Source organism: Tyto alba, unplaced genomic scaffold (genome assembly GCF_018691265.1).
Source record: "Tyto alba isolate M040663 unplaced genomic scaffold, T.alba_DEE_v4.0 Super-Scaffold_7, whole genome shotgun sequence".
Lineage (NCBI taxonomy): Eukaryota > Metazoa > Chordata > Aves > Strigiformes > Tytonidae > Tyto > Tyto alba.
In genome coordinates, this window is record NW_024881328.1 from 30260520 (window position 1) to 30287991 (window position 27472).

Consider the following 27472-nt stretch of genomic DNA (forward strand, 5'->3'; position numbering starts at 1 on the left):
AAACATACTGCTTCCAAGCAGCCTGAAGGACTGGGAGAGTACCTTCTCATTCCAAATGATACAGAAATAGTTGGACGACTTAGAGGAGTTCAAGCAACTGCCATCACCAAGCTTCGACCTCTGCTTTCTCTTGCAGCACTGCTTACTCACTCTCCTAGAAGTCTTCTGTTCTAATATGGGGACAACCAGAAGAAAAACAGGGCTCTCAACCATCTTCTACTTCCTTTCTTGTTCTCTCATCTGCTGGATATGGGGATGATGGTTGTGTCCCCTGCCAACATGCAATAGCTTTGCAGCTATTGTCTTCCAAACAGCAACACCTTCAGCCTGTCTCTTTTGCTTGATCCTGTAGATGACAAAAAATTTTCAGCAGGGCATAGACCTTCCAGGAAAGAGTGGGGTCTTAAATACCATATAATTATTATTTATTATCAATTATATACTGCCACTCAAACAAAAATCTAATAAAAGCCAGCAGAAATGGTTTTGGATGCCTCACTCTTTGCTAATTCTCTAATCCTGTCTGACACCGCTCGTCCCTGTCTAAGTGCTAATGTCATAAAAGCGGATTAGAACTTCAAGATGTGAATTAGCAATGAGAACCCACATCCAAAAATAAAAAAATTTCCTGATTCCCTCACACAATATATTGAAACACCAAGTCAAGTAAACATAAAGATAGAAAACTAAAAATTTTTAAAAACAAACAAACAAAACACAAAAACCCATAAAACAAACAACAACAAGAAAACCACCAAAGAATGGTACTTTTTGTCCTAGTAGTTTAAATCAATGTTAACACTCCTTTCTGGCACAAATGAACCAGACTGCTGGCCCATTTAGCCAAATAAACTGTCACTGAAAGTTGCCAGGACTAGCTTATTTCAGGATGAAGTGCAAGGGATGTTACCCTCCCCAGATCCCCAGAGAATATCCTGTTATTCTTTATCCCCATTAGTTCATGATTAGTTTGCACTCCCTATGCTAAAGGTTTAGATCGCTTCAACATAAAACCAGTAACATAATTATGGATATTCTAAATAATGTTTGACCTCATTACTACCTTGTGGACATGTCCTTTGCAGATTAACAATGTATTGGAAAGAATTACTTCTTTTTCTCCACTTTAAATCATTGTTTTTTTAATTGGAAGCCCCTTTTTCAAAAGGAACAGAGGAACTGTTGATTTATCGTCTCTGTAGCACACACACTGTTGTGTGTACCTTTATCATCCTGAGAACATAAGCAGCAAGAAAAACTTCCTCACATTTCCTATTAGTATGCTTTAAAGCAATTCAGGAAGTTGTCTTTAGAAATGAAACTTTCAAGAAGGATGTGTCAGTTAATGCTATTTTGTTCTCAGGCATTATTACTTCTGAGCACCAACCTAAAACTAGATTGGGTCATCACAGGGGTAAAAAGTCATTAGGTCACCCCCAGTTTGTCTTAAATTTGAAGCAATAACTTGGCCTACATCTAGACATGCTAAGCATCTATTGAGAAGTTAATAAATGGAGTATTTTTCTGTTAAAGGACAAGTATCATAGAATGAAAATGATAAAATTTACCTATTATAGCAGAAGCTAAATTCACAACAGATGAAAACAGGTCAGATCGGTGTTTTTGCACCTTTAAGCATCTACATTACAAATGCCTAAAATTTGTGAATAATTAGGTCCCCAATTTCTTGCAGAATCTCATGTCAGTTTATATATCCCAGGCACCTAAAGTTCCTCACCTAATTTTTCTTTAAAGTTACTAGGTAAGGGACTTCAGCATCTCTCTAGGTACATTTAAATAGACATCTCTCAGGATAAGTTTCTTCTCTTCAGACAGCAGCATGTTAGAAGTGTGTTAATTGCTCAAGCATAAAATTGGGTCAAATAAACTGGAAAACTCTAAAGCCTACATCAAGATACCTTGCACAATACAGCACACTGCTTGCAATTTATACTCTGCAATAAATTACTTTTGCACTAATTGGAGAATAAAGATGTGGAATAATCAGAAGCTACAGTACTCTGTCCACCTTGCCAGTGCACTCTACACGCAGACAGATTATTTTCTATCAACTCTTGACAACACAGATTGACTGAACAGAGTCATTTGCCCTGGAGGGGGCCTCCACAGGTCAAGTGGCCCAATCTCAGCCAAGGTCATGGACGGATTCCCACCTAAGCATAGGAAAATTCCAGCCCTGTATTCCTCATGCATAAGACTCCTCCACAAGTAGCTCACACATATATAGTCCAGGAAAATATCCACTAATCATCTCTATCAAGCTACCTTCCTTTTCATAGGATCACTTTTTACAGGATCATTATGCTTCTGGAATATCACTAAGGTACCAGGCATTTCTCTAGGATAAACCTGTTGCAAGTCTAAGTAGGTCTCAAAATTTCTCAAGAGATTTAATGTAATGGAAGAGCATGTCTTTATGCTTTGATTACATACCTTTAAGTTCAATGCTACAAAAATAACCCTTGAGACTAATCAAGACCTTGCCAGAAATGTCTAATCCTTATTTCATGTTTCACTGAAAACGTCAATCAGCTTACCCTGACAATATTCAGAACACAGTGCTATGGTTCCAACTATCATGTTTCAATAGTATCAACCTCCCAAATACCCAGAAGCATAATTTTTACCAACATTACAGCATTTATTACAGCTGTAATTAATCAACATATCTTAAATATCATAGTAATTACATCACACAACTTATCACCTGAACTGAAAGAGGGATAAGAGTTTTATCCAGTTTTACTCCCAGTTGTATTCAATGGATATACAAACATGGAATCTTAAAAAGACTCTCAGTATTTCAACTGAAAGGTCTACTCCACAGAAGAAAACTCGAGTGAAAATGGTTGAGAATGTAGACACATTTCCTTATCATAATGAAAAGTAAACCATCACTGGAAAAAAAAAACAGTATGTACACCCAAGTGTCACAGTTGCAGTCCTGGAAGGATGACAGGCATAAGAAAGTAGCAATAGTCAAGCAAATATTATTTCCCCTCTGTCTCCCTTCTAAAGCAAAACAGGGGAAACCACAAATTTGAACACAGATTTATTTTTCCAATTTCTAGTTTTAAAAATGGAGTTTCAATTTTTGACTGCATCTGTGCTTTTAAACTGCTCTGACAAGCAAACCATTTAAACTGGGATGTGGTAAAATGACTCAGTTACCGTTAACCTTAACTGAGTATGTAGCTTAATTAAACACTCCTTTCCTTGCTCAGGGTGAACAGGAACAAACTTGTGTGGGTGCTGCTGAGAGGGTTTTGGAGATTTGTGAATGCCAGCTTGGTTCATGCTCCAGGATTTAAGAACATGTTCTGTGGGCTTTTCAAAAGCGGGAGTTACTTTTAGTGCACATTTTCTTTGTAATACAGACTTTGTTAGGTCTTTCTTCAATATTTTCCACTGCTTCTCTTCTAGAAATTTCTGATACAGCTCATTATCACAGAGAAGGCAGCTAAAATATTTGGTTGGGAAATTTCACACCTCATGTAGCCAAAGATATGGCTGTGTAACCAATGAATGGTTATTCATTCGAAAACAGCAAAAAGGAATCTGAGTAAGTGCTAGCCAATAATGATAGTTCACTTCTTACTCTGTGGGTAAAGAAGATAAAATGCTTGCCGAGCTGAGCAGAAGTAGTTCTTCATGTATCAGCCCTTGGTGAATGCCAAGATTCAACAATGACAACATCAAAAAATTCTTCCCTTCCTCAAACTGTCAGTACAAATTCACCATCTGAAGCCAGTGTTGCCTTCTCATCAGCCCTAAATAATTCGATCTCTGCAAAACTAGTTTTTATCTAGACAGTCAACTGTACCTTTCTGTAAATTGTCTAAGTAATGGCAAACAAACCTCTTCTGACTGAATTAGGAAACAAGGCTACAATACTTCACATCCCAGAGACAGCACGACCACTCAGTGTATGGACAAAACTCCCCTGAAGAAGTTAAGTTATGGCAACTGGAAATCTGAAAGCAAGCCCAAATGGCAGTATTAACAAAATATAGTATTATTAGCACTACTCGATCCTGAATCCTAGAAAACCCTCCAAATAAACTTAACGTTATCTTTTGTCACCAGACAATGATGTAAAAAAAAAAAAAACAAACCTGAAGTTTTTTATTCCTCAAATATCTCAGGATAGTTACTTTTGGGAAAAATTAAAGTATACCAGCTGTTGCATCTGTTTCTGGGTTTAAACAAAACATGTATTGTGGACTCTCTTCTTTGTATCATCCAGCTGGTTTGTCAGCAGCAAGACTCTAAATAATAAACACAAAGTACTTTAGGCATCTCATAACAAAGCAGGAAGCACTGCCGCCTCACAGCATACTACATTTGTGTATGATGCCAGTCAAACTTCTCTGGAAACCTTGTTGATCTTTATAATGTTATGCTCAAAAGATAATGTTTTTGTGAGTGCAAAGGTGGCTCCAGTGCCTCTTCAGACATTCTGGCCAACCAAAATTAAATACGGCTCAAGTTCCCCTACCTGAAATAATTTCTGCTGCAGTCAGAAACCTATAGCTCATTTGAAAACAGTTGCTTCATTGCTAATAACTGCTCACAAAGGAATGGGAGTTCAGTTCCAAAAGCAAAACACAGATAAGAGAGTGAATATAGAACATGTGAAGTTTCTTTCAAATGTCTTCTGGTAATTACCAATATTCAAACACACTATTTCTGTTAGAAAATACATGAAATATATATCTTGCCATGAAGAACTTGTGTATTATGTCGTATGTCTTGACTATTAACTTAACTTACTCTACATATGAGATCAGATAAAACAGATTGTACACGGGGTACTCAAAGGAGCTGAACACCAAGTAGAGGCATGACAAAGCCAACAGAAACCAAAACCACCACAGACTGGTATTTTACAAAGTGATTTATTTCCCAGTTCTTTCTGCAATGGCTTATAATCACTATTTTTGTTTGCAAGATCAGATTAAATGTCAGTTTACCACCAAAAGTATTAGCCTGCATTTAATGTCTGAAAGATCTTACCTTCCTAGGGATAATTATGCTGGCTGACTTTATAGTACCTTTTGTTACCACCTGTCCACAGTGAAACTTTTCCATTTCGCAGTTATTAACTAATTTCACTAGTGATCTCTCAGATCATTTTGCAAAGAAGTTCACAAGTCTGAAATAAAAGGAATGGAGACACTCTTCATAGATTGAAGGGGCTGAATAAAACCATGTTTTCTATGAAAACACTGATGGATCTTACAATTGCAACTGATAAACCCTAGGCCACAGATCCTGAAGATGATAAATTTGGTTCCAGGGTAGTTTGCCTGCCTTTTTTTGAAGATGCCAAATTCACTTTGCCTGATCTAAGCTCACAAATTTATGAAGTACTTCAGTGCAGATTTTTTTTGGTAGCTAGGGAACATGGATAATCATGTATTCTTCCAGAGCAGCAAGCATGGTTGCCCCTGAGAGCTGCAAAGTGAGGAATTCCTTTCCCTTCCATAGAACTTAAAGAGAAAAGAACTGTTATATGCCTTTCTTCTATGGCCTTGACATAGCCAGGAAAGCTTATGGAATAGATTATACAATAACTAAACAGTAAGACAAAAATTAAAAGTGAGTTATATCATTGGAAAAAATTACTTGATGAAGTTATAATGATCGTGCAATCCTTCCTGAAGCTCATCTAATTTATTATCAAAGAAGTCTTCTTTATCCACCACAGATAGCTTTGTGTTCTCCATGCACAGACAACGAACAGTTCACCATGTTCTTTTTAACAGAGAATCTTCCTTTCACAGCAAGATGTGGAGAGAGGGGAAGAAATCAAAGATTAATTTAGCTAATGCTAGGTAGCTATCTATCAATTTTGTATTCTAAACAGTGCCCCAATTAGAAACCATTAAGTGAGTCATGTCACGTAGAGTACCCTGTCTAGATACCCTTGGTGGCCAGTGCCAGATATCTTTGGTAGGTGGTATAAGAACCCACACACAAAACTTACCTTCTAAGGAAGCTCCCTTCTCGTTCAGGATAATCATCTCTGAAAAGCACAGGAATATAAATCTCTTTCCCAGACTTTGCTTATTTCTTTCCCCAGGATTAACAGTACTTTCACTAAAGATGTCACTCACCCCAAACTTTGCCCCCTTCTGAAGCACAGCCAGATATAATGGCATGAAGATACTGCATCCTTAACATCTATAAGGACAACACTACCAAAGCAGATAAAGCAGAATCCACTGCTGCAGCATCCCTTTACTAGAATGATTCTCCCATGCTCAAACTTGTAAAAATATGGCTGGTATGCTCCAGCAGAAACGTAATGGATTAGATCTGTTCCTGAGTTGACTCCGCAGCTGAGATTTACTCTAGCGAAAAGGTGACTAAGTGGAACTTGAAAGGCGTAACCAGAATACATTCAAAAATGCAACTCCTGATTCAAACAAGGTACACTCCTTCCTACACACAAAAAGACTTCTTAAAAATTAAAATTTGATCCATTTTGTATCCTACTTGAAAAATTAGACAATAATGGCTTGCAGTGATCAGAGAGAAATCAGTATTTTCCACTGTGACTTGAGTCTAGATATAAATTTAAAGCACTTGATTCAATGTGAGGAAAATTAATTTATTGCCAACTAAAATAGATTAAAATAGTGAGAAACAGATACAAATTTAAACAGCACCTTCCCCTCATGCTGCCCCCTCTTTCCCCAGGCTCAACTTCACACCTTCTACTTCCCTCCTGCCCAAAGCAGCGGAGGGCACAGGGGAACAGAGGGTTGCAGTCTGTAACAGCTCCCTTCTACCACTCCATCCTCCTCATGCTTTTCCCCTGCTCCACCATGGATCCTCTCCACAGGCTGCGGTCCTTCAGCGTAAGCCTGCTCCTGCATGGCTCCTGTAGTGGATGGCAGTTCCTTCAGGAAATCTCCACCTGCTCCAGCATGGGGTCTTCCGTGGGCTGCAGGGAAACATCTGCTCCAGCACCTGAAGCAATTATTCCCTCTCCTTCTTCTATGACCCTGGTGTTCAGAGGAGTTTCTCTCACTTTTTTCCTCACTCCTCTTTGCCATGCAGCATTCTGCCCTTTCTTAAATATGCTTTCACAAAAGTGCCATCAGCTTCACTGATCAACTCAGCTGTGTCCTGCAGTGGGTCCATTGCAAAGCTGGCTGGAACCAGGTGTGTCCTGCACAGGGCCACCCACACCCAGTACAGAAGGTTAACCTAAAAACTGGAGATTAAGAACTTCCTGACCCTCTCCTGAGCTCCCCTTCAAGTTGTGCCCGAAGAGTCATTTGTGTGATGCACAATGGGCCAGACTCACAGACTGATCTAGATTCAAAACGATGGAAGGGGGAGAAGGGCAGTTATTTGTACTGATAATTTGCTGGCACACGGAGTGCAAGATGCTGCTCTCATCAGCATGGCTCTGCAGTTGTGCCGGCCTGTGTGGAGATGCAGGTGCATGAGCAGAACCTGTTCCTGCAAGAACTTCTGGAGTGGAGGGGCCAGTGGAGCTCACCCTGCATCTCCTCTTCCTCCAGCAAAACATAGCGGCATCTTACATTTCAGTCATGCAAGGAATCAATCTTCAGCACAATAAAGCAGAAAGAAAATTTATCCCCAAACATGGGAAACTGAGGATGGTAGAGCAGTTTCTAAAAAAAAATAATTTTTTGTTTCTGTGCTGCTCTGGATGGGAGAAAAAGGCAATGGGAGAAAGGCAGAAAAGTGGTAGATGAGGTTGTGTTAAAACAATTCCCCCATAGCCCAAAAGTGATGAGTATGAGTACAGTGGTAGGAGACAAAAAAAAATAAATATGGGGAGGCCAGGGAGAGGTCATTTTATGGCTTCTATTATGTTCAAAGTTAGACATGCACTAGAACCTGACATGAAAAACCTATGCACCCACCAAATTAGTGTGAAGATATCGATTTAAAACTGGTAATGCCCTCTTTCCACAGGTCATCTGTTCTCAGTAGAAGAAGGTCCCCACTTTCTCCATCTCCTTCCATGTACAGAACACCTCAGATGTGATAACAGCTTTGCCAACAGCCAAGAACATGAAGTTGTTACACCAGTTTGCATTCAGAAGATAACTACTGCACTGAAGATAAAAGCAAATATACGATTACCATTCTAGCTTTTATTGGGTGTGAGCTCAGAGCATAAATAGCACCAAAATCAACAATAAAAAATTACCATTTGAAGTGAACCACTTCAGCCAGAAGAAACTGCAATCTTGAGCTGTAACTTTGAGAGCTTTCTATCTCCATCAAGCAGTTTTTTTACAAATGTCACTTCCTCTTCTGCTCTCCGCTCTGGTCTCTTGCTGGTTATCTGGAGTACTCTCAGAGGTAAGTGATCCTGAGAAGACATCCAACACATACTAAACTAAGAAGTAGAAGTAGAAGCCAAGGAGGAAACATCTGTACACTTCAGAAAACTGAAGTGCCATCTGTAAGAAACAAGTAATTAATTTCTAGTTTTCTCTCCCATTTAATTTGAGCATTAAGAGAAGTATCTGTGAGAAAAACTTAAATTTATGTCTAAAAGAATAGCAACCTGACAAAGCACAACCCAATTTTTAGCATGATCCTTTAGGAATTAAACACTGCACACTTAGATCTAGGTTAGAAGGTATTTTTTAGGTCAAAGCTGTGGCTAATTTGCAAAACCACTGTTAAACTCAAAGTTGGGGGACAGGGAAAAATTGAGATTTGTTTTTTTCCTCACTGCTGACCAGCATTTCTCTCAAGATGTTTAAGGAATGGTACTGTGTGAAGGCGGTACTACATGAAGAGCAAGAACGCTTACTTTTACCATTATATTCTTCAGTTGCTTATTCCTTCTACCACCTCCTACTCCTAAATTACAGCATGCTTGAGAGTGACTGTTCTAGGTGCTCCCAACTCAGACTATGTACGCTGGTCCATCAAGTTTTCATACAGGGAGACCCCTATCTTCCCTTTAGCTGGACAGCAGAATTCCACAAGCCTTAAGGAGACAAATATGAGCAGCTGTGCAACAGGCAGAAACACAAATGCAGCTGCTCTTGGGAGCTACAAGAAATGGAAAGTTTTTATCCTGTTCAACAAATACTTCAGAACACATGGGCATAGCCTTCGAATTTGTCCCTAGCTCAGAGTTCTGATTACGACCAAACTCACAGCTGAAGGCTCTGTCAGTTCTGGAGACTTGACCATTTATGACAACACTGGTTTCACTAAACCAATGCAAATTCCAAGCACAAAGAAAATTTGTCACATCTAGCCTCATGTGACACGGATGTTTATAAACAAACTATGGTTTGCAGATAATTGTTATTGACATGATGTCAAGTGACCAGGTCAGATTATGCAAACAAGAAGGAAGTGCCCTCATGTGATGGGAAAGATAGTAAGGAAGGACTTTGGTGTCATCCATGTTTTCCACCCCCCGCCCCCCACGTTTGGTTCTATAACTGCTGTTCTTTTTTTGTGGAAGACCCTGAACACAGTGATTTGCAGCATAGATGGAAGATCACCTACAGATGAAGAAAAGTGTCAAACCTTTGAGGTGAACGTGGTGGTTTTGAAGGACAGTTTGGAATGCTTCCTGTTCTGTATAAAAAGAAAAAAAAAATGGAAAAGGCTTTGGTTGTTTTAGGTTATCACAGGGTTAAAAGTATACACTAATATTTTCTCATAAGGAATTTCTGCAGAAATACAACATTATCCACTTTAACTTAAAGCTTACTCTTAAGTATCTATCTGAAAGGACTTCAAACAAAAGCTCCCCACTGTTTCTTTATAAAACAAGCTTTCATTTACTTTAAGAAAATGTACACAGACAATACAAAGATCAGGAGACACCACTGGCCTACAGTTTCAGTATGACATGCAAAGATGGCAATACATGGACAATTCATTAACATTTTGGTACATACTCATAAAACCACTGAGATCTTTCCAAACTCTAGGCACCTTGTGAAGCAGATCAGAGACACACAATAATTCTAATACTTCTGAAAAGGAAGATTTACTTTTATTCTCTATTGAAAAAATCCTCTTCCTCCCACCAAAGAATGTGGACTTTATAGAAGTCACGTCATCAACCTTTAGCCTACTCCATTCCGTTCCTGCAGGTCCTCCCATAAGATCTTACACACCTTCTTCATTACATCCTTGTCCCTTGCAGGCTTGTACAACTTCTTGAGTGGGCAAGCAGAAAGAATAGCTAAGTCGGAACACAAAGACAAATCATCACTGTTCCCCAAGGGGTGCATTCAGGACTAGCACAGAGAACATTAGCCTGGAATGAGGACAGTGGGACTGAACTTCTCCCTCTGCCACTGATCTGCCCACACACACATCTCTGTTTCTGCCTCTCCTACTGCCATTTGATTGCCACACCTAATTAAATTTTAAATAGTATCTAGAGACAAGACTATTCTAAAAGAAGCAGAAGCAAGTCCAATCTTTCCTGAAGCCACTGAACTATCAACATTTAAACAAAGAATAGATCTAAAATTTTAACAGTATTTTAGTGGTAGTTTATGCTGCATTGACAGCGTCTTGCTGTCGAAATCCAAGCACATTAGAAACATGACCATATCCAATGGTATGTAAGTTTTTGCTCTCTAGTTCCTTCATACTCAGGACCCAGAAATCAACTGTTATGAAATCACTATACTACAAACAGATTTTCATTCTCCTACAATCCTTATCAATCTCTATTAAAAAAAAGATCAGGAAGAGAAAGTTTAATTTGCTTAGAACAGCATGCTCGTGTTTAAACAGGCAGACTGTCATTAACAGAAGGCCAGTACATGCCAAACGACCAACTGAGCTGCACTGCAGAGCGCTAAGGATGGTTGTAGTAAAACCATGAATTCCAATTATCCACACTAAAAGATCTGATTACATGTGCCCTAAAATATCTGCATCATTTAACCATAGTTAATTATTAGAACTGTATTAAAGATCTACATGCAGACTACTATATTAATGTCTCCATTTTTTTTTCCTCCTTTTTTTAGATACATACAATCCTATATGCATATATCACTTAAAACTATAAAGCATCCAAAGGTAACTTTTTCCATAGAGGTTTCTTTTGCAAGGTTTCTTCTATTTAGCAGAGGCTAACAGACTGCTGGTAAGAGTTACTCCCACAGCATCCAGCTCTCCTATTTTTCTGTCCAGGGAAGACTCCTCAGGACAAGGACTTGATTTTAAAACCCCTTCTGTACTAGACCAGAATGGGGTCTTAAGATGACAAACACCCACTAATAATTTCTGTGATCACTCCTTTGAAGATTCTCCAGAAAACACATCAAATCTCTTCAGAAAATAAACATGTCATTTGTCACATGCATTAGAAATGGAATGAGATACTAAGGTGTAACAGCTTACTTTGTAAAAAAACCCCAGATAAGTGCACATACACTCCTGCCAAGTGACGAGGTTTTTGCCTTCCCCTCTTCCTCCCCCCAAAATCATACCTTAGTTGTTGCTTGTTGGATAGACCTGCTGGATAGCCTCTGACCTAAAAAAATCAACACAGCCTGTTTTACATAATGCTTATTTCATTCATTAATGAGGCGCACTGTTGCTGGGAGAAGGTAATCATTACTGATGGGATAGGCTCTGAATTTTATTCCTACAAAAGCTTTGTTCAGAGGGGAATGGCAAATCAAGAATTTTCTCAGAGATCCACAAAGAGCAGTAACTTTTCACACCACCATCCTCAGCTATATCACACTTTCTACCCCAATGGAACAGATTCTTCCTGCCTAATCTTCTGAGAATGTATCTGTTTGAACAGGCTTAAGGGAGCAAATTGTTAGTTTGCCAACAGACAGACAAATCAATAGCCAGCTACTATGCACAGCCAGAATCAGGAACTCAAGTGTAATGAAAGGAAAGAGGCCAGTTTTTCAATATAAAGCCCTAACAGCTGGCAGAAACTATCATTTTTTCCTTAAATCTTTTCAGTTGCTGTGAATGTAACACATGTCCAGTGAAATGTGGCTGCCTGATACTCATCCAGGTATGGATAAGCAGCTCCAAAGCAAGCAAGGAGAAAACTTAATGCAATTAAAAGGAACATATGGACTTAGGATCCTGGGGAGACAGTAAGAAAAACTGACAGGAGCAAATCTCACTGCTATTTACTTGTGCGGTGAACTTAGTTCCTTCCAACAGTGTAACAGTGAAAACATTAGAGTATCAGAGGGCCTGAGGGCACCGGACTTGGGTGGAAGCCCTAGAAGTTATGAAGGAAGAGAGACTCTGGTGGATACTGAGCACGCTTGAGGTAGACAGAGTTGCATTCAGACGGATGAGGAGAGCAGCAAGTTAATTGTGTTGGGAAGAAAAGGTGTATTTTACTTGGTAACATGTAAAGGAGAAAAGAGTCTATGCTCCTGGGTTGAAGCTCCAAGAGAAGTTTTTTCTTCATATTAGAAGATACAAATGGGTGTCTCAGACTACAGGAATTCATTTACCTGCCTCTGGTACTCACCAAAACTCAAGCAGCTTTGTTGGTTTTGAGGGCAGGACAGACTTCTCTTTTCTTCTCTACCTTTAAATTCCTACCATGAACTCACCCTATCTACTACTGGCATAGATTCAAGGAGCAGCACTGAGCCTTTGCAATGGGCTCACAACCCTCTTCCAGGGCCCTGGAGCCCCCCCAAGTGCAGGCCCCTCCGCAGGACCCTTGCTTTTCACACACCTTCAGGACCTTCCTCCACCTGGTCTCCCTGGAGCTGTCCTAATTGCTCTCCTTCATCCCAAGAAACCACTGCTCTGAAGTAGCTCTTGCATTTCTCCCCACAAGCCCCCATAACCACAACATAGACCATTACTTTAAAAGAAAATGTAGTTTACATTTGCATAGGAATATTAGACATTAATTTACTATATAACTACATACACACACACGCACACATATACAGACATTTATGTCTCTAATTTGTGTACAAACTGCAACAATCTATACCACAAAAAGGACTCATTAACACTACTTGTTTCCATCCAAGAGGCTGCCAGCCTTGAACAAGAGCTATGGATGTGTGCCTTTTTGTCTTCTCTACATTTTAACAAAAAGTTGTTTTTGCATGCACATACATAAGCACAGCTCTTGTAAAGCCAACCGATCACTGTTACGGGTCACCAACAATGAGGGTAAGTTGGAGAACAGTTTGCTCATTCACAGTACTGTTGCAGCTCAGGATTTCTAGGTTTGCAAAATAAATGCTTGAACGTAACAACCACAAGAAAACAAAGTAAACATCAGAAAAACATCTACAATTCCAATGCAAAGTAATAGCCAACTACTTTGCATGAAGCTACATAGCTTTCTCTGAAAAATCAGCCTTGAAGTATTGTATTCAAACAAACTTAACTGCATTTAAAGTGGTATTGTTTACTTGAAACTTTTTTCATATACATAATAGTCTTTTCTGTAAGATTGAGGTGGACATTAGTGAACAAGGGTGTTAAGCTGAATATAGAGACTGGGTATGGGTGGTGAGTTTGTATTCCTCCATTAGCAACATGCATAAAACAAATGTAAACAGACTCTTTAAAGAGGAAATTAAAAAACAACACAGTAATAAACTGGAATATGTATTTGGAAAACAACTGAAATTCTGTGAAAATAAAGGAAACTGAAAACAATAAGGTGAGTATTTGATTTTTAAACAAAAATTTTTGGTCAATAGAATTGCAACTCTCATATCCCGTGTTTAAAAAACACTAATTCTTTACTGCTTCTTTAAATTTTTCACAACTTTTTGTTCTATTGCTGTCAGGGTTCTGTGCAAATCAGGGTAGATCATAAAATCCATTTCACAGCCTGCAATTCAAGATGGACAAAAAGAGTATATCCTCCAGCTGTGAGCACCAAACCAAAAATAGAAGCACCATCAGAAATACTGTTCAGCACAGGATGAGACTGTAGGGTGGGAAGAACAGCAACTGTTAAAGAAAAGATCTGTTAATGAGGAAACTAAGCAAGAACTGATGGAAATCTAACTTCTCTTTCCTTAAGCTTCTACTCCGACCACAAATGTATTGTCTGCTTCGAAGAGAACTAAAACTGAAAGAACCTCTTGCTGGTTATCTTTAACTGTAATTTATTCTTTTGAGAATAAACATTCTCAAAAATGAGGAGCAGTTCTCAAGAAGTGAGTAATATTGAGAAAAGAAATATACTTTGGAATGCATTGGTTTAAGAAAAAACAAAGGTGATAGAATTGCTAAACAGAGCAGCATGGAAGGAGGTACCCATTCTTGTATACAATTACTGAGTTGGAGAGAAAAGGTGACTGCTGCCTGTGTGCTCCAGAACTATGACTGCAGAAGAGAACATCCACTTTGGACATATTTTCACAATGAACAATAACAAAAAAAGTCCTCAAAGGGTGAACCTTGTGGGATTTTACCTACCCAGAAATGAGCAAGGCATACCACAAAACAAGACAGTGTAGAAATGGAATAAGAGAGACTCCAAAGAACTGGAGATTCTCTGTGCACTTGCACGTTAACAGTATACTGACTCTTATTTAAGAAGAGCATGATCCTGCTGCAAAATTCTAATTTAAGCTAACCCATAGACACTAGCTTTAAATGAACAGTATTAACAATGTTAGTTAACCTCACAGAAGTAAATAAACTCTAAGGTAAGCCTAAGTTATAGCACCTACCTAGCAGATGTTGCATATAAAGGCATTAGGAACCTAAGTTCAGTGTGCAACTGTTTAAAGATTTAGGTTGAAATACAATTGTTAATTCTCTTTTGAGTCAATGGCCACTATTTAGATGATGTCTGTGAATGTCTTAAATGCATGGTAACATATTTAACAACTTTAAAATGTTAATCTCTATGTTCCTATAATGTTTTTGTTTTTCTGTTTTGGGGGATTTTTTGTGTTTTTTTAAGTCTGAAAAAGAGAAGGTCCTCAGATTGCATTCTTGTACAGCATGCAGAAAAACATCTAATTTTATGATCAAGCTCTCAACCACCTAGGAGCTAATAACAGAACTGCTGATATTGCTGTACACAAAATACTCTGAATTTTGCTCTAAGAATTCAGCATCTGAAGCAAACAAGGTAATTGTTTAACTTGGTATCTATGTTGGCATCAGTTTCATTTTATTTACTGCTTTAAATGGATTTCAAGTTATTTGTAGGTGTATTTTTTTCTTAAAGAAACATGTCTGTCACAGATTATACAACTCAGCCCATGTCACTTATTATGGTTTTGGCTTAAGTATTGCTAAAAGATACTTCTTTATCCTATTCAATTTTTAAAAGATTCCTGGTAATTATTTTGAGTGATATGGACTACTTTAGTCTTAGAAGCTGCAACCACTGAAAAAGATGAGTTTGTTTTCTGAATGTTATAGTGACAGCACACTTGCACATGTTGCTTGGATTTATATTTAGAGATATAAAGTTACTCTCACAAAATGTCTTTTTTTCCTTCCCATGGAAAAAAACCCACTTGCTTTGTTTTCCTGGGCCTCTCTTTGTTAGTAGTGCATCCATAAACCCTACATCACGAACAGCAGCAGGTTAAATTATATTTATCTGAGCTGAGAGAGTAAGTGCATAAAGCAAAAGGTAGATAAGCTGAAATGGCAGTATTAATCATTTTCCATGAGACAAGATTTCTGTATTTAGTTGCTATCACCAACTGCTAACACAGTACACTGCAAAGGCTGCATGCAGCAACAAACCTTGTTATGAAGCCAGAATATAAGTTCAAAGATGTCAAAGTTGAAAACATTCACCATTACAATTCACACTTCATCATACAACCTTAATGTTCACCTGGCAACCTCACCTTTCTCTTCTCCTTGATCTTCACATCACTAACATTACGATCAGGTCAAAGTTGCATTTTCTTAAGCATCCATGTCCTTCATCACTTTGATATTTAGCATCTTGGACCTTCATTTTTCACAAAATCACTGCTGTACTCATACACTTTACCATTGGATTCTGTGGTCTTGGAGCTGGCAGGTTCTACCATCTCTGTAGCGCCGTAACAGTCGAGGGTCTCAAGGAGAAAAGCAAACCCAGCATTGTGATCCACATTCTAAAGCTAAGGAATTAAATTGTGGAAGACCTTCAGAAATGTTGACCAAAATAAGCCATTTGGATAGCATCCAACTTACTCAACACTTGAAATAGAAGAGAGAGGTGGTGTTCCACAGGGCAACTGAATGACCTGGAATTGGCAGTGAGCCACATCAGTCATAAATCAACACAGCTGTCTGTCAGAACTAGTGTAACATACACCTAGTCTGAATGTCACAATAAGATTTAAAAAGAATGGCATTACTTTGAGATCACCCGCCTCTCCTTCCAAGTTCTCCGATTTGAAAAATCCTTCCAGGCTTCACAGATTTAAATAGGTGAGGAACTATGGCAGTCTCTGCTTTTATCTGGCTCCACAGACAAAGCTTTTTCTCTTGGCTCTTGTTTAACTTGGCTCACACAGATAACACCCTCCGTATTTTCTTCAGCTTAAAAACAAAACAAAAATCAAACATTGAAGTTCAAACTCCACTGACAGTGCCTCAGTCCCAATAACTGTATGCATTTAAAACAAAAATATTTCAGGAACTCAAGCTAATAGGCAAGGCATTTGTGAAACTAACCGCTGCTTAGTTTGACAGCCAGTTATGTCATCTACTGTGCTATAAGACATTGCAGGTTGACATGAATTTACTGCAGTAAGAGCCCCCTCGAGTAAGAATATTCAAAAGATTTTATAAAAAAATAATATGTTTGAATATATAAAGTTACTTTCACACAAAATGTCTTTCCTCTTTCCCATGGAAAGATAAAGCTACCATCTTTTTTTTAATTTTTTTTTTTTCCAGGGGAAAGGAGGAATGGTGGTGCTATCGCTGAAAAAATGAACTCTAAAACATGTTGATTTAGAGAATGACTTACACCTTACACTTCAGGCATGACTGGCCACTTCTCAATGACTGCACATGCATTTTCAGCAGGAAATAGCTTATTCTTAAGTTAGCAATTGGACAAGAGAAAATTGAGAACATACAGCATAATTTTAACCAAGTGCACATGTGCGTAAATATATGCACACACACAGGAAAAAACAACATCTTGAGATACACACTGACTGAACCACTAAGTTCAAGTATACTGTGTTTCCTCCCAATACGCTCTGTAACATTATTCACTCTTCAGTCCAGACTGGTTTTTGTCCTCCTGCTCTCCAGAAAAAGAACTTGTCTCTGAAGTAAAAAAGAGGTATCTGTTCATTTTATAGGCAACTCCTCCACATAATTTAGGAATGGAACTAATATTCTCAGAGTTTCCAAATTCAGGCTAGCGATGACAGACTGAGACCTTGAGCAGAAAAAACCCCAGGATATCCCAAAGGAACAGTAAGTTTAGCCCTTGAAGTTATAAAATTTTGTATCTGACCACACTTCTTGTGTAAAAGAGTATTTCTTTAAAAATTCACTCGGAACGCTTATCACTTACAAATATTTTTTGTGAGGCATCAACTTCTAGATTGAACAAATGCATTAAACAACTGAATGGAGGAGCATCTGATAACATCTCTGAAATTCTTTTACCCTGAATGAAAACAGAATTTCTCAGGAGAGTAGTGAAATTCAATTATAAAAGGGAAAACAACCAGTAACACAAACATTTCAGTACAGCAGGCAGAAAATCCCTTAGATTTAACTACGACAATACTGCCACAGTAAAATATCCTAATATTTCTTTAACACATATGAATTTCAGCATATTTCCTCATGTACCCTTTGTTTCTTTTTTATTTATTTCTTCATGTAGTCTTATATTTTCATTTTCAGAATATTACAGAATTTAGTACACATTAAGTTTTGCTGACCTGCAAAAGTCATCAGGACATATGGAGATAATTATCACTATGGCATTATGAAGGTGTAAAGCTATGATCTAGCACATCTTTACCTAGATGTTCCCGCAAAACTACTCAAGTCATCTTTTCAGAAGCCACAGATAACAAGAAAAGATGATACAGAAATAATAAAGCATTGCACTGACAACATTTCAGACTCTCTGGGTAGTCAAAAGGTTATGTTGCACTGATCTGTATATGCTCCATATCTAATAGATTTTCTTCACCAAAAATTAGAAATCATTATCTGAGAATGCAAGCTTTCATTCTCAATCAGGTTCCATGGCTAAGAATTCAAAGACTTTATCTATAATAATAGTTTTAAGGAGCCTTCTATTTTGATAGAGGGAGGGTTATTTTATGGTGTTTATTGGGTATTTTTTGAAAAGTATTTTCAAACAAAAGTTTGAAATTCCAAGCAATTACATACAACTCCAACCGATCACTTCTAAAGTATATTGATGACTACAGGATCCTAGTGAAAATTATTAAAAAAAAAGATTTCAGAAATCCGATGGGATGGTGCAAAAAAGTCATCAAAACCCGCACATTTCTTTCCAAAGGGTTCTAACTAGATACAATAGTGGTTATTTTCTATTCTTATTTTTACTTTAAAAAAATTATTTTGAAGATCATAATTTTAGCTAAATATTAGGATTTTTGGCAAAAATACTGTGTTCATCAAATAAGTTGGTATACGGTCAAAGAAAGTGACAAGCAGTTTAACTAAGTCGTCTTTTTACAGCAGAAACTAAGTTGGTTTGGTTTTTTACAGTCATCATGTTTTCACAGTAAAAAATACTTAGGATCAGCTGAAAGAAGTCTATATTAGAGTTCCCCATTATCAACACATTTCTTTCCTTTCTTCAATACAGAGAACAAAATCCACCGTATTTTCTATATTTACACATTATTGGGAAGACTGCAACTTACTAAGGGCTGGATGGCTGTCCACAATTCGTACTGGAATAGTCTGTACATCTCCCAGGAGAACCTGATGGACTCCTCCTTCTAGGCTTCTGGAGTCATCTACCCCTCCAACCGCTACCAGCTGGCCCATGGTGACCAGGCTCTGATCAGTGCCAGGCAGAGTCCCAAAGGCAGAGGCAGCAGCGTTGTGCTGTGCTAGGCCAGCACCTGCTTGCAGACTGTGTCCCTGACTAAGTACTAGAGAATGGCTGGTTATTGCACTCCCTATGGAATCCAGGAGACTTGCAGGGCTTGGAGGGGAATGGTTATTTACAGTTATCAGGGCTGTTGATCCGTTTGTGGAGGTAAAAGTTGACTGCAGCTGTAATCCCTGCGAAAGAGAAGGCAGAAGAACTAACACACCAGTATTTACATCAGGAGCAACTTGCATTTAATGGCACATATTTTGCACTGCTGGAACTGGATAGCTTCTGACTTCCTATATATCATCTATTTTGAACAGTCAATCCCAGCAATCCTAGGCTAAAGCTGTATTAGAAAGTAATTAGGACAATGGTATTCAGCAGCATGTACAAGACTACTTACGACCATAAATCTCTAATTTTGGATCGATAATCAGTTTCAAATCATTCCCCACAAGAGGTGGGCACTAAAAGCTAAGCATACTGCTTTAAAAGTGAGGTAGAACCAGACTGCCTTCAGAGAAGGAAACAGCAAGTAGAACAGCATATTCGTGCAGACTGTATTTCTAGGGAAGAGATTATGCATTTCATTGGGGTTCAGAAAGTATGAAGGTAGCTTTTCAAAGAAGTAGTTAGTGAAGAAAGCTAAGAGAGCCACCTCTGAAGGGAGATAAAGCTTTAGAAGAAACTCTTTTAAGCATGACATTCTTATCCCCATTCTTCAGCCTTTCAATCTGGAAGTTTACAGATCTGAGGTGGGACCAGTTTTAGGATTCTAACATATTTTGTTAAGAGGCTGGAGGAAGATTTAAAAGGAATAAGATTGACTTATCTCCCCTCAGTTTTGCATTTCATTATGAAATGACAGGACCATATGAAAAATGAATAGGCATTTGGTTTGAGGCAGAAGCCCACTACTTTCATCTTCATGGTTTTGCCTTCACAAGAAACTCTAACTTCAAAGTGTCAAAAGATGGTAGTAGGATCCCCTGCACCACTGCTATATGCTAAGTGTGACAGGCAAGAGAGGCCCAAGTAAGACCTGACAGTTATTTCAAAGTCTGTGTTACCTAGCCAGTGTTTGGGATCATTAGCTGAGAGGGAACTCACTGTTCTCAGCTTCTTCAGCATTCCCAGCACAGAACATTCAACATTCTGTAAATAACTTCACTGTACCTGAAGTTGTGCAAATATTTTGGGCTGAAGTGAAGAGAGTGAAGACAACAGCTGAGGTGTTTCTGGTAGCAAGGACTCCCCACTCTGGTTGGATTCTGCTTTGGTGACGACTGACTCCCCTGCTGAGCTCCCTACAGTGACACAGAGAAGAAGCAGACAGTTATGACAAATTTCTTCCCGTTTAAAAGCCTCCCCTGCAAAGCGAACAAACCCCTTCAATCTCAATATAGGCATATAAAAAGACATGTATATACATATATGCTGTTCTCTTAGCAGAAGAACTTGGACACTAAAGAAAGAAGGCTGGGTATGGAAGACGATATTGGAGGGAAATTGTATGTGTCTGTTGAGACTAAAAAAAGAAGCATCAATAAATCCATTTTGGAGAGCAAAGTAAATGCACCCTACACTGTGCTGGGACATACCTATCAAAAAAGCAATTAATAATTTGATAATACATACACCTCAGTAAGGGCTCAATAACAGACAGGCATCAAAAGAAATGGTTGTCTTCCAAAATAAAAAGCTACACAGGAAATCCTCTAAGTCTCACCATTCCCTTCCAAACATCTTTGTGAAATTAGCATAACTTACATGCAATATCACACCAGAAATCCATTTATCTGGAGGCCTTTCAGCCTACATGTTATTATCACATGCTCAAAATTCTTCTTTAATTCAAGAATGATGGGCTTCATTTCCTGAAGACTTTTAAAAACTGAGATTCACTTATATCAATTTCTCTTCCCGTGGGATCATCCCATTTTCTATTTGAGCCACCGAGAACATTTTGGTTAAGATTTATCCAGACACAAGTAGATACTGCTTAGCCTCTAATTTCACAGTTTCACTGCTATAACTGCAAAGGAAGAGCTTGCTATGTACATACAGATTAGTCTGGTGAGTGGAAAAAAATTGAGAATGGTCAATCACAAAAAGCTTTCCTACAGGAAATCATACAAAAGTTTCCAGCAATCTAAGTGCATGGTGATGCATTTTTCAACATATATACTGATTTTCAAGCTCTAACACTTCATTGTAACTGACCATAAGATACACTCTATGAAATCTCTTTGAATACAACTACTTCAAATATTTAGGCTCTTTTTAATACTATACAGAGTTCCCATATGCATATGTGAATACTCACATGTAGGAAGAGATGGCAGTTCTCTCCTTAGGTTGTGTTCTACATCAACATGCCTTGGGATAAAGCTAATAGTTCAACTCCTAATCTACCCACTCTTTACACTGCATTGGCATTCAGTATGAATGCCAGAAGTTAAAAAAAAAAAAATTAAAAAATATACATAGATAGCTACTTTATCTCACTTGTCATTATATTTCATAAAAGATGTAAAAGGGAACACACTTAACTCTGATAGTTACAGTGATTCTTACACCTAGGACAGAACAAAGCGAGTCGTATCACATGGAGATAGAGTTCTGCACAGTAAGAAAACAAACATTTGGGTTTAGTTCTGTTATTGTTTGATTTCTTAAATGTAAATTTGTCCCCATTTGGCACAAGTTGAAATGAAAAAAATTGTATACAAACAGTAGTCTGAAAAGTCAGTGTTGTTTCCCCTTGCTACCACTTCACAGAAGAGCTGATTTTTTTCAAAGTCAGGCTTCTATCTTTGCTTAGACTTGTAATACAATTATAAACATGTGTCTGCAATGTGTACAAACACATACCACGTACATAAGGGGAGACAAGACAGTTCATACCAAAAGTCATCCCTGCTAAGCTCTATCACAGCTATTGAAGGCACAACTGTTCTGTCTCTTCATAAAAGCACAGCAATGGAAATATTAACATGCAAGCTTAAGCACAGTAAGTCTGTTCATATTGCAAATTTCTTTTTTTTTTTCTTTCCTAAAAAACAAGACTTCCCTAAAAAAAGAGGGACACTTCAAACTGAATCCAAAAATGTACCTCTTGTCCTTTGACAGTTGTCAACATCAAAATTCTTATCCTAAGAGCACCAAGCATACACGATGCTTTTCAGTTCAAATTCATCCATTTCAACAACAGCTAAAATAAAAGTTAAAAAAATCCAAACAAAACAAAGCCCAACATCGGCCTTTTCATTAACTGTAAATGCTCTGTGCATGGAACTGCTCCACATAAATCAGGTTCATCAAGTCATTTAGGAGAAATCACAGTGAGCCAAACCCCTGGGGGGTTTTATTTCCCGCTACAACAAAATAAAAAATAGGTCAGGGAGTGACAGGGGTCAAAGGGAAAAGAAATCCAAACACATCAGGACTTCTTCAGACAAGAACTACAGTGGAGGATAACCATCAACACAAGTAAATCTTTAACCATGACAACTGCGGCAGTGCCTCTCTGGTTCCTGTAGACTTCTTTATCAGGTGTGTCGAACAAAAAGTACCCACCACCACGTTCCAATTAAATGGGGCAACAAGCTGGCAGTACTAGAGATGTAAGAAGTCTGCAGCATTATCTTGATGTATGCAAACAATCAGGCTCTTCCACCTTGCTGCTATCACAGCCCTGCCAAAAGCCAACAACTTTTCTGATGAGTTTCATATCAAACCTATTAAACAAAGGATGGGGAAAGCATCCACAAACATGCAGAAGAGTTATTTTGGTGTTACACTAGACAAAATATCCTTTAAACCTGGGGAAAAGGGCAGAATAATCTAATTTAAAATTTATTATCAGCCACCATGATCCAGCAGAGCATCTCAGCCTATGTGTAATCCTAAGTATGTGGGCAGCAAGTAGGTTTAGTTACAAACACCTGCATTTCAGTTTAGTACATGTTCTGAAGTTGAAGTAATACTAGTAGGAACCTATTTTCAACAAAGGAAAAAATAGTGTAACTAGCATCTTCAAAAAAACCAGACCTTTGACCATTAACACATAAAACCAAGACTCTACAGAACTCTACACTATCTACAGTCTGGTTTTGTACCAGAGTGGGAAGTTTAATACTTTGTTAGGTGGCTCAGCAATTGCTGGGAAGAGGTGCTACTTTGACTTCACACATTAATAAAGAAGTTACACCACAAAGAACTGAAGATACATATTTCACAGCCCTGCTGCCACTAAACACCTGTGTTTCTATTTCTATTCTTAAGCATTAAGGAAAAAGGAAAAAGAGTGCTCTCAATTCTGACAAGAGAAATACAGTGTTTGTTGTTCAGGGTCTGATCCTAGCAGTGGAATTAATCAAGCCAATGACTACGTGAGAAGCAGGAATCCCAATATACATTCAAATCCATAGCAAGATGTTTAAGACTGTGCAAAGCACAAACCATCAAGGAACTCAGGTACACACTTGGCTCCTGGGTTTTGTGTGCCCTGTTCAGTAGGAATTTAGTTCTCTCTAACAGGTGTTATCAGCACCTTCATCCAAGGTAAAATGTTCTGTCCACATAACCATCCTGTTAAAATCTTCAGTTGCTTGAGGATGACAAATAAAAGCCAAATTTATAATTTTCGTACTTCTGCCAACCCCATCACAACTACACATATTTTTCCACACACGCAGTGAAATAGTTAAAAAAAGTATTCCAAAATAGAAACAACAAAATAATTATTCTTAATATCAGCTGAGTGACAGAACATGACAACCACCTCTCTGGACGGAAACGGAACTTCTGTGACAGCTGATAAAACAAATCACACTTGGAGACAGTTAAGTTATTAATGCAGTCCTACCATCTGAAGGTGGTGAGGCAAATGTAACAGTCACTGTTTCTGTGCGAACATTCCCACTGTCTGTGGTCCACTGCAGCTGAAAGGAAAAAGATCTCAGTTCTCAGAAAAGGTGCAAGTTTGTCTACTACAGGAATATATGCTCAATACAGGACCCCTAGAAAAACAATGTCTAAAACTACACTTTCTTATTTTCTTATAACTATGCATTTTGAGACCTCTTGGTTTACAAAAAAAAAAAAAAACTATAAAAGATTTTTTTTAACATGCACTGTAGCAGGAAGACTAAAGTCTGCTCAAGTTCAAAGACTTTACAATAGAAAATAGTCAAACCATTTGGCTGACTAACAAGTATCACTCACTCATTTGGCCCAAAAACAGTAGAGGGAGAGGGAAAAGTCTGGTGACACAGCACAATTTAAGAGTACAGTTTGTCAAAGCTGATTTAAAAAAAATCAGCAATTCCTTAGCAATCAGCCTCATAACTAGGAAAACTAAGATCGCTGTGTATCCCTTATTACTCAATAGGTAGAAGAAAATTAAGGAACACATGAGAGTTACTGAGCATTCTGAAGTATCTACTTCATGCTTACTTCACTTGCTGTAAAGTGCATTTATTAATATTTACACATTTAAAATCTTGTGCAAAACCTAATTTAGACTGCACCTGAGATATATTTCATCTCCGTTTTTCAGATATGGAAAACTAGTTGTAATTTCTCCAAAACACAGACAATGACAAATCCATGAATAAAATTTTCTGATGAGTGCCAATTTTTCTACATGGCTTCCACTTCATGCACTCATCATGAAGTGCCAGTATTGTGTAACTTGCCAATCAACTAACAGCAATCTAGTGCTGACGAGATAAATACCAAAAAAGGTTATGTTTTATTCACATTTAACCCAATCTTGCTCATGCAGAGATTCCACTGAAAATACTGCTGCTGGAAATATAAAGTCAGAGAGAATTGTGGATAAAATACAGCTAAGTGGTAAAAATTAAAAATAAGATTTCCAGTATTCAACTCCAAAAATCAAGAAGAAACACAAAGGCAACCATACCGTTGCTGGGATACTTTCTGAATTATACACCATCTCGCCATTCCTCAGGGACTTCTGAACTTCATGGATGTGGTTCTTGATGTCATTCACAGTGGGGAAGAAGGACAGGTTATGTCTTTCTGGCACTTCATCAGGCTTGAATAATTCTCTTTCCACATACTTTCTGTCACATGTTAAAGGACATTAAAACATGTGTATTTAAAATATATTGTGCTACTTCTCTCTGTTATAGACACAGCTACCTTCTCCCTTCCCTTGCTGCAATGACAAGAGCAAGCTAGATGATCTTCTGACCTAATTCCTTGTGTATCTGCTATCGAGTTTGGAATTAAATATCCCCATTTATTCAACTAACTTTCAAGAGGACAGCAGCGCTTACTGACTACCTACAATGGAAACAGAGAAGACAAAAGCTGGAAAAAACAGATTCTCATGGTATATGGGAAATAAATTCAGTAATGCATCAGCACTGCCATTTAGTTGCAAACCAAATTAATCAAATGCAAAAGTAGATGTAGCACTACAGACTGAGAACATGCCAGACAGTTCTGTACCTTAGTTGCTTCCTCACTGCATAGACCTGCTCTATTCCCTGAGACACCAGTTCTCGGATCTTGTCTGCCACTTGAGGATGAAGACGGGAAGGCAGAGTACAGTTCTCATCTCTAACAACTTCCTCCTCCTCCTCAGGAGAAGACACAGAAAAATGGGAGGGTGAAGAAGGAAGGCAGGAAGTTTCCATTTCATGATATTGGTGGGCTTGCTGAGTGGGTAACTGTACGTACCACCTGGCAAGAAGAAAAGAGTTTCTACACACAAGTGTTGAGGAAAGGCAAAAAAATGAGTCTCTTGGGGGAACTGTCTGATAATCACAGACAACCTAGTTAGAGTGACTTAAGTTTTTATAGTCCCTGAGCTGGAATATATTGCCTTTCAGAGCTCAGAGCCCTCTCACACCTTTCAATGCAAAACAAACCAGCTCAAACCCTCAAATAATAAAACTATTTCTATCCATTACCTGCATGAAAACATCTGCTGAAACTCCACAGCTTGGTGGTGCTTAACACATTTACCAAATGAATACTCCAGAGCCACAGAAGTCTTCCTGACATTCTGGGATTTTTTACTATTGATATTAAACAAGAGTCTCGATAAAGTGACTAAGTAAAAAATAAAGCAAACCAATCAAATTACTGCTCTCTTTTGCTTCATTTGTCAACGTAAAGAAAAAAGTGAAAGTTTTACCTGAGGACACCACCAGCATCTATCAAGTTCTTCTTCAGCATGTTGAATGCTTTCTCCTGCTCCATTCTTATGATTTTCTTGTCAATTTTAGGGTCAGTAGGAACCCTGTATTCTGGAAACTTCTGAACCTTTTTAATATATATCCTTCCAAGGCAGTGGGGAAGGGCAGGGAGGAAGAATTTAAAAAAAAAAAAAAATTCTCCTTAAGTACACTTTGCCCTCAGCTGTGGAAGGCAAACCCCCCACCTATTTAATATCAGATATTAGTATAGGAAAAGTTCAAGTAGAGTGTTGCAGGGGGTGAAGAACCTCTAAGAAAACAGTAGAATTATTAAGAACACATCAACAGAGATGGATGAAGATAGATACACTTCTGGTCTGGAAGCTGCTCAGCCAGACTGATTTTGCACCTCAGCAAAAACCTGCTGTTCCTCAGTGTAGTAAAAGCACATAATTTCTGACCAGGCTGTAGTTCACCCAGCTTGAAGCCAGAATTGAGCACACACATACCCAGCTGCAACCGTCCAGGTAAACACACTCTTAGCTCAGTAAAAACTGAACAAGAACTCAGGAAGATGCTCGATGACAAGTTAAAAAAACATTAGTGCTGGATAAGGAGAAAGTCTCCAGGGAACAGGAAGAACTGTAACTCCTTCAGCACAAAGAACATCTGCTAAATTGGTATGATTGACTGATATGAGTGCAATGAAAAACAACAAATAAGACGACAAACTTTTAGGACCAAAAACGGTCACTAAAGGACACCAGAAAAACTAATTCCCAGGTAGAGAATGATTCCCACTTGTATTTCACATCTTGATGTACTGCTACTTTGCATCTAGGCAACCTATCAAATCTCAGCGTTATTCAGTTTAACAGGACAGCATTTCCTCCTCCCCTCTAAATGAGTATCAACCTCAAGTTATCAAGGAGACAAAGCTATGAGCTACAGGACATATCAGCTACCACCCCCACACAGCGGTCTGTCAAGGCTCACAGAAAGAACACTTTCTTAGGATGCTGAGTAGCTCTTCCAGCTTTATAGACAATTCTTACCTTGCTGGACAAGTGGCTTTGTACAGATGGCCAGAGGTGCCTTCCTGCTCACCAGCTTTTTTGGGCTGGAACCCTTTCCTTCTTGGCCCATACTGGCACTCCATTACAATGGCTCTGCTTCCTGAGAACAGGAAGTAATGCACTATTTACTCAAGCAACCACTGAAGTTATGACAGTAAAACAGTAAC

At 38.4% G+C, this 27472-nt stretch overlaps 1 protein-coding gene across 15 annotated transcripts in view; it reads right to left on the reverse strand.

Annotated features, from left to right (window-relative positions):
* Positions 1 to 4900: 4900 nt before the first annotated feature.
* Positions 4901 to 27472, reverse strand: part of CARF (calcium responsive transcription factor) — a 40843-nt gene continuing 18271 nt past the window's right edge. For 3 of the 15 annotated variants that reach the window (XM_042783952.1, XM_042783955.1, XM_042783967.1), the window contains 12 exons: positions 27285 to 27405; positions 26229 to 26372; positions 25538 to 25771; positions 24984 to 25146; positions 23922 to 23997; positions 20228 to 20358; positions 18873 to 19239; positions 15855 to 16539; positions 11502 to 11545; positions 9568 to 9618; positions 8219 to 8383; positions 6617 to 8123 (listed from right to left, as the gene is read on the reverse strand). In XM_042783952.1, the coding sequence (XP_042639886.1) occupies positions 16421 to 16539; positions 18873 to 19239; positions 20228 to 20358; positions 23922 to 23997; positions 24984 to 25146; positions 25538 to 25771; positions 26229 to 26372; positions 27285 to 27405 (1355 nt within the window). In that variant the 3' untranslated portion in view covers positions 6617 to 8123; positions 8219 to 8383; positions 9568 to 9618; positions 11502 to 11545; positions 15855 to 16420. Of the gene's footprint in view, positions 5799 to 6616; positions 8124 to 8218; positions 8384 to 9567; positions 9619 to 10152; positions 10235 to 11501; positions 11546 to 15854; positions 16540 to 18872; positions 19240 to 20227; positions 20359 to 23921; positions 23998 to 24983; positions 25147 to 25537; positions 25772 to 26228; positions 26373 to 27284; positions 27406 to 27472 lie in introns of those variants that run through there. The other 12 variants (XM_042783963.1, XM_042783962.1, XM_042783961.1 and 9 more) reach the window with 12 other exon arrangements.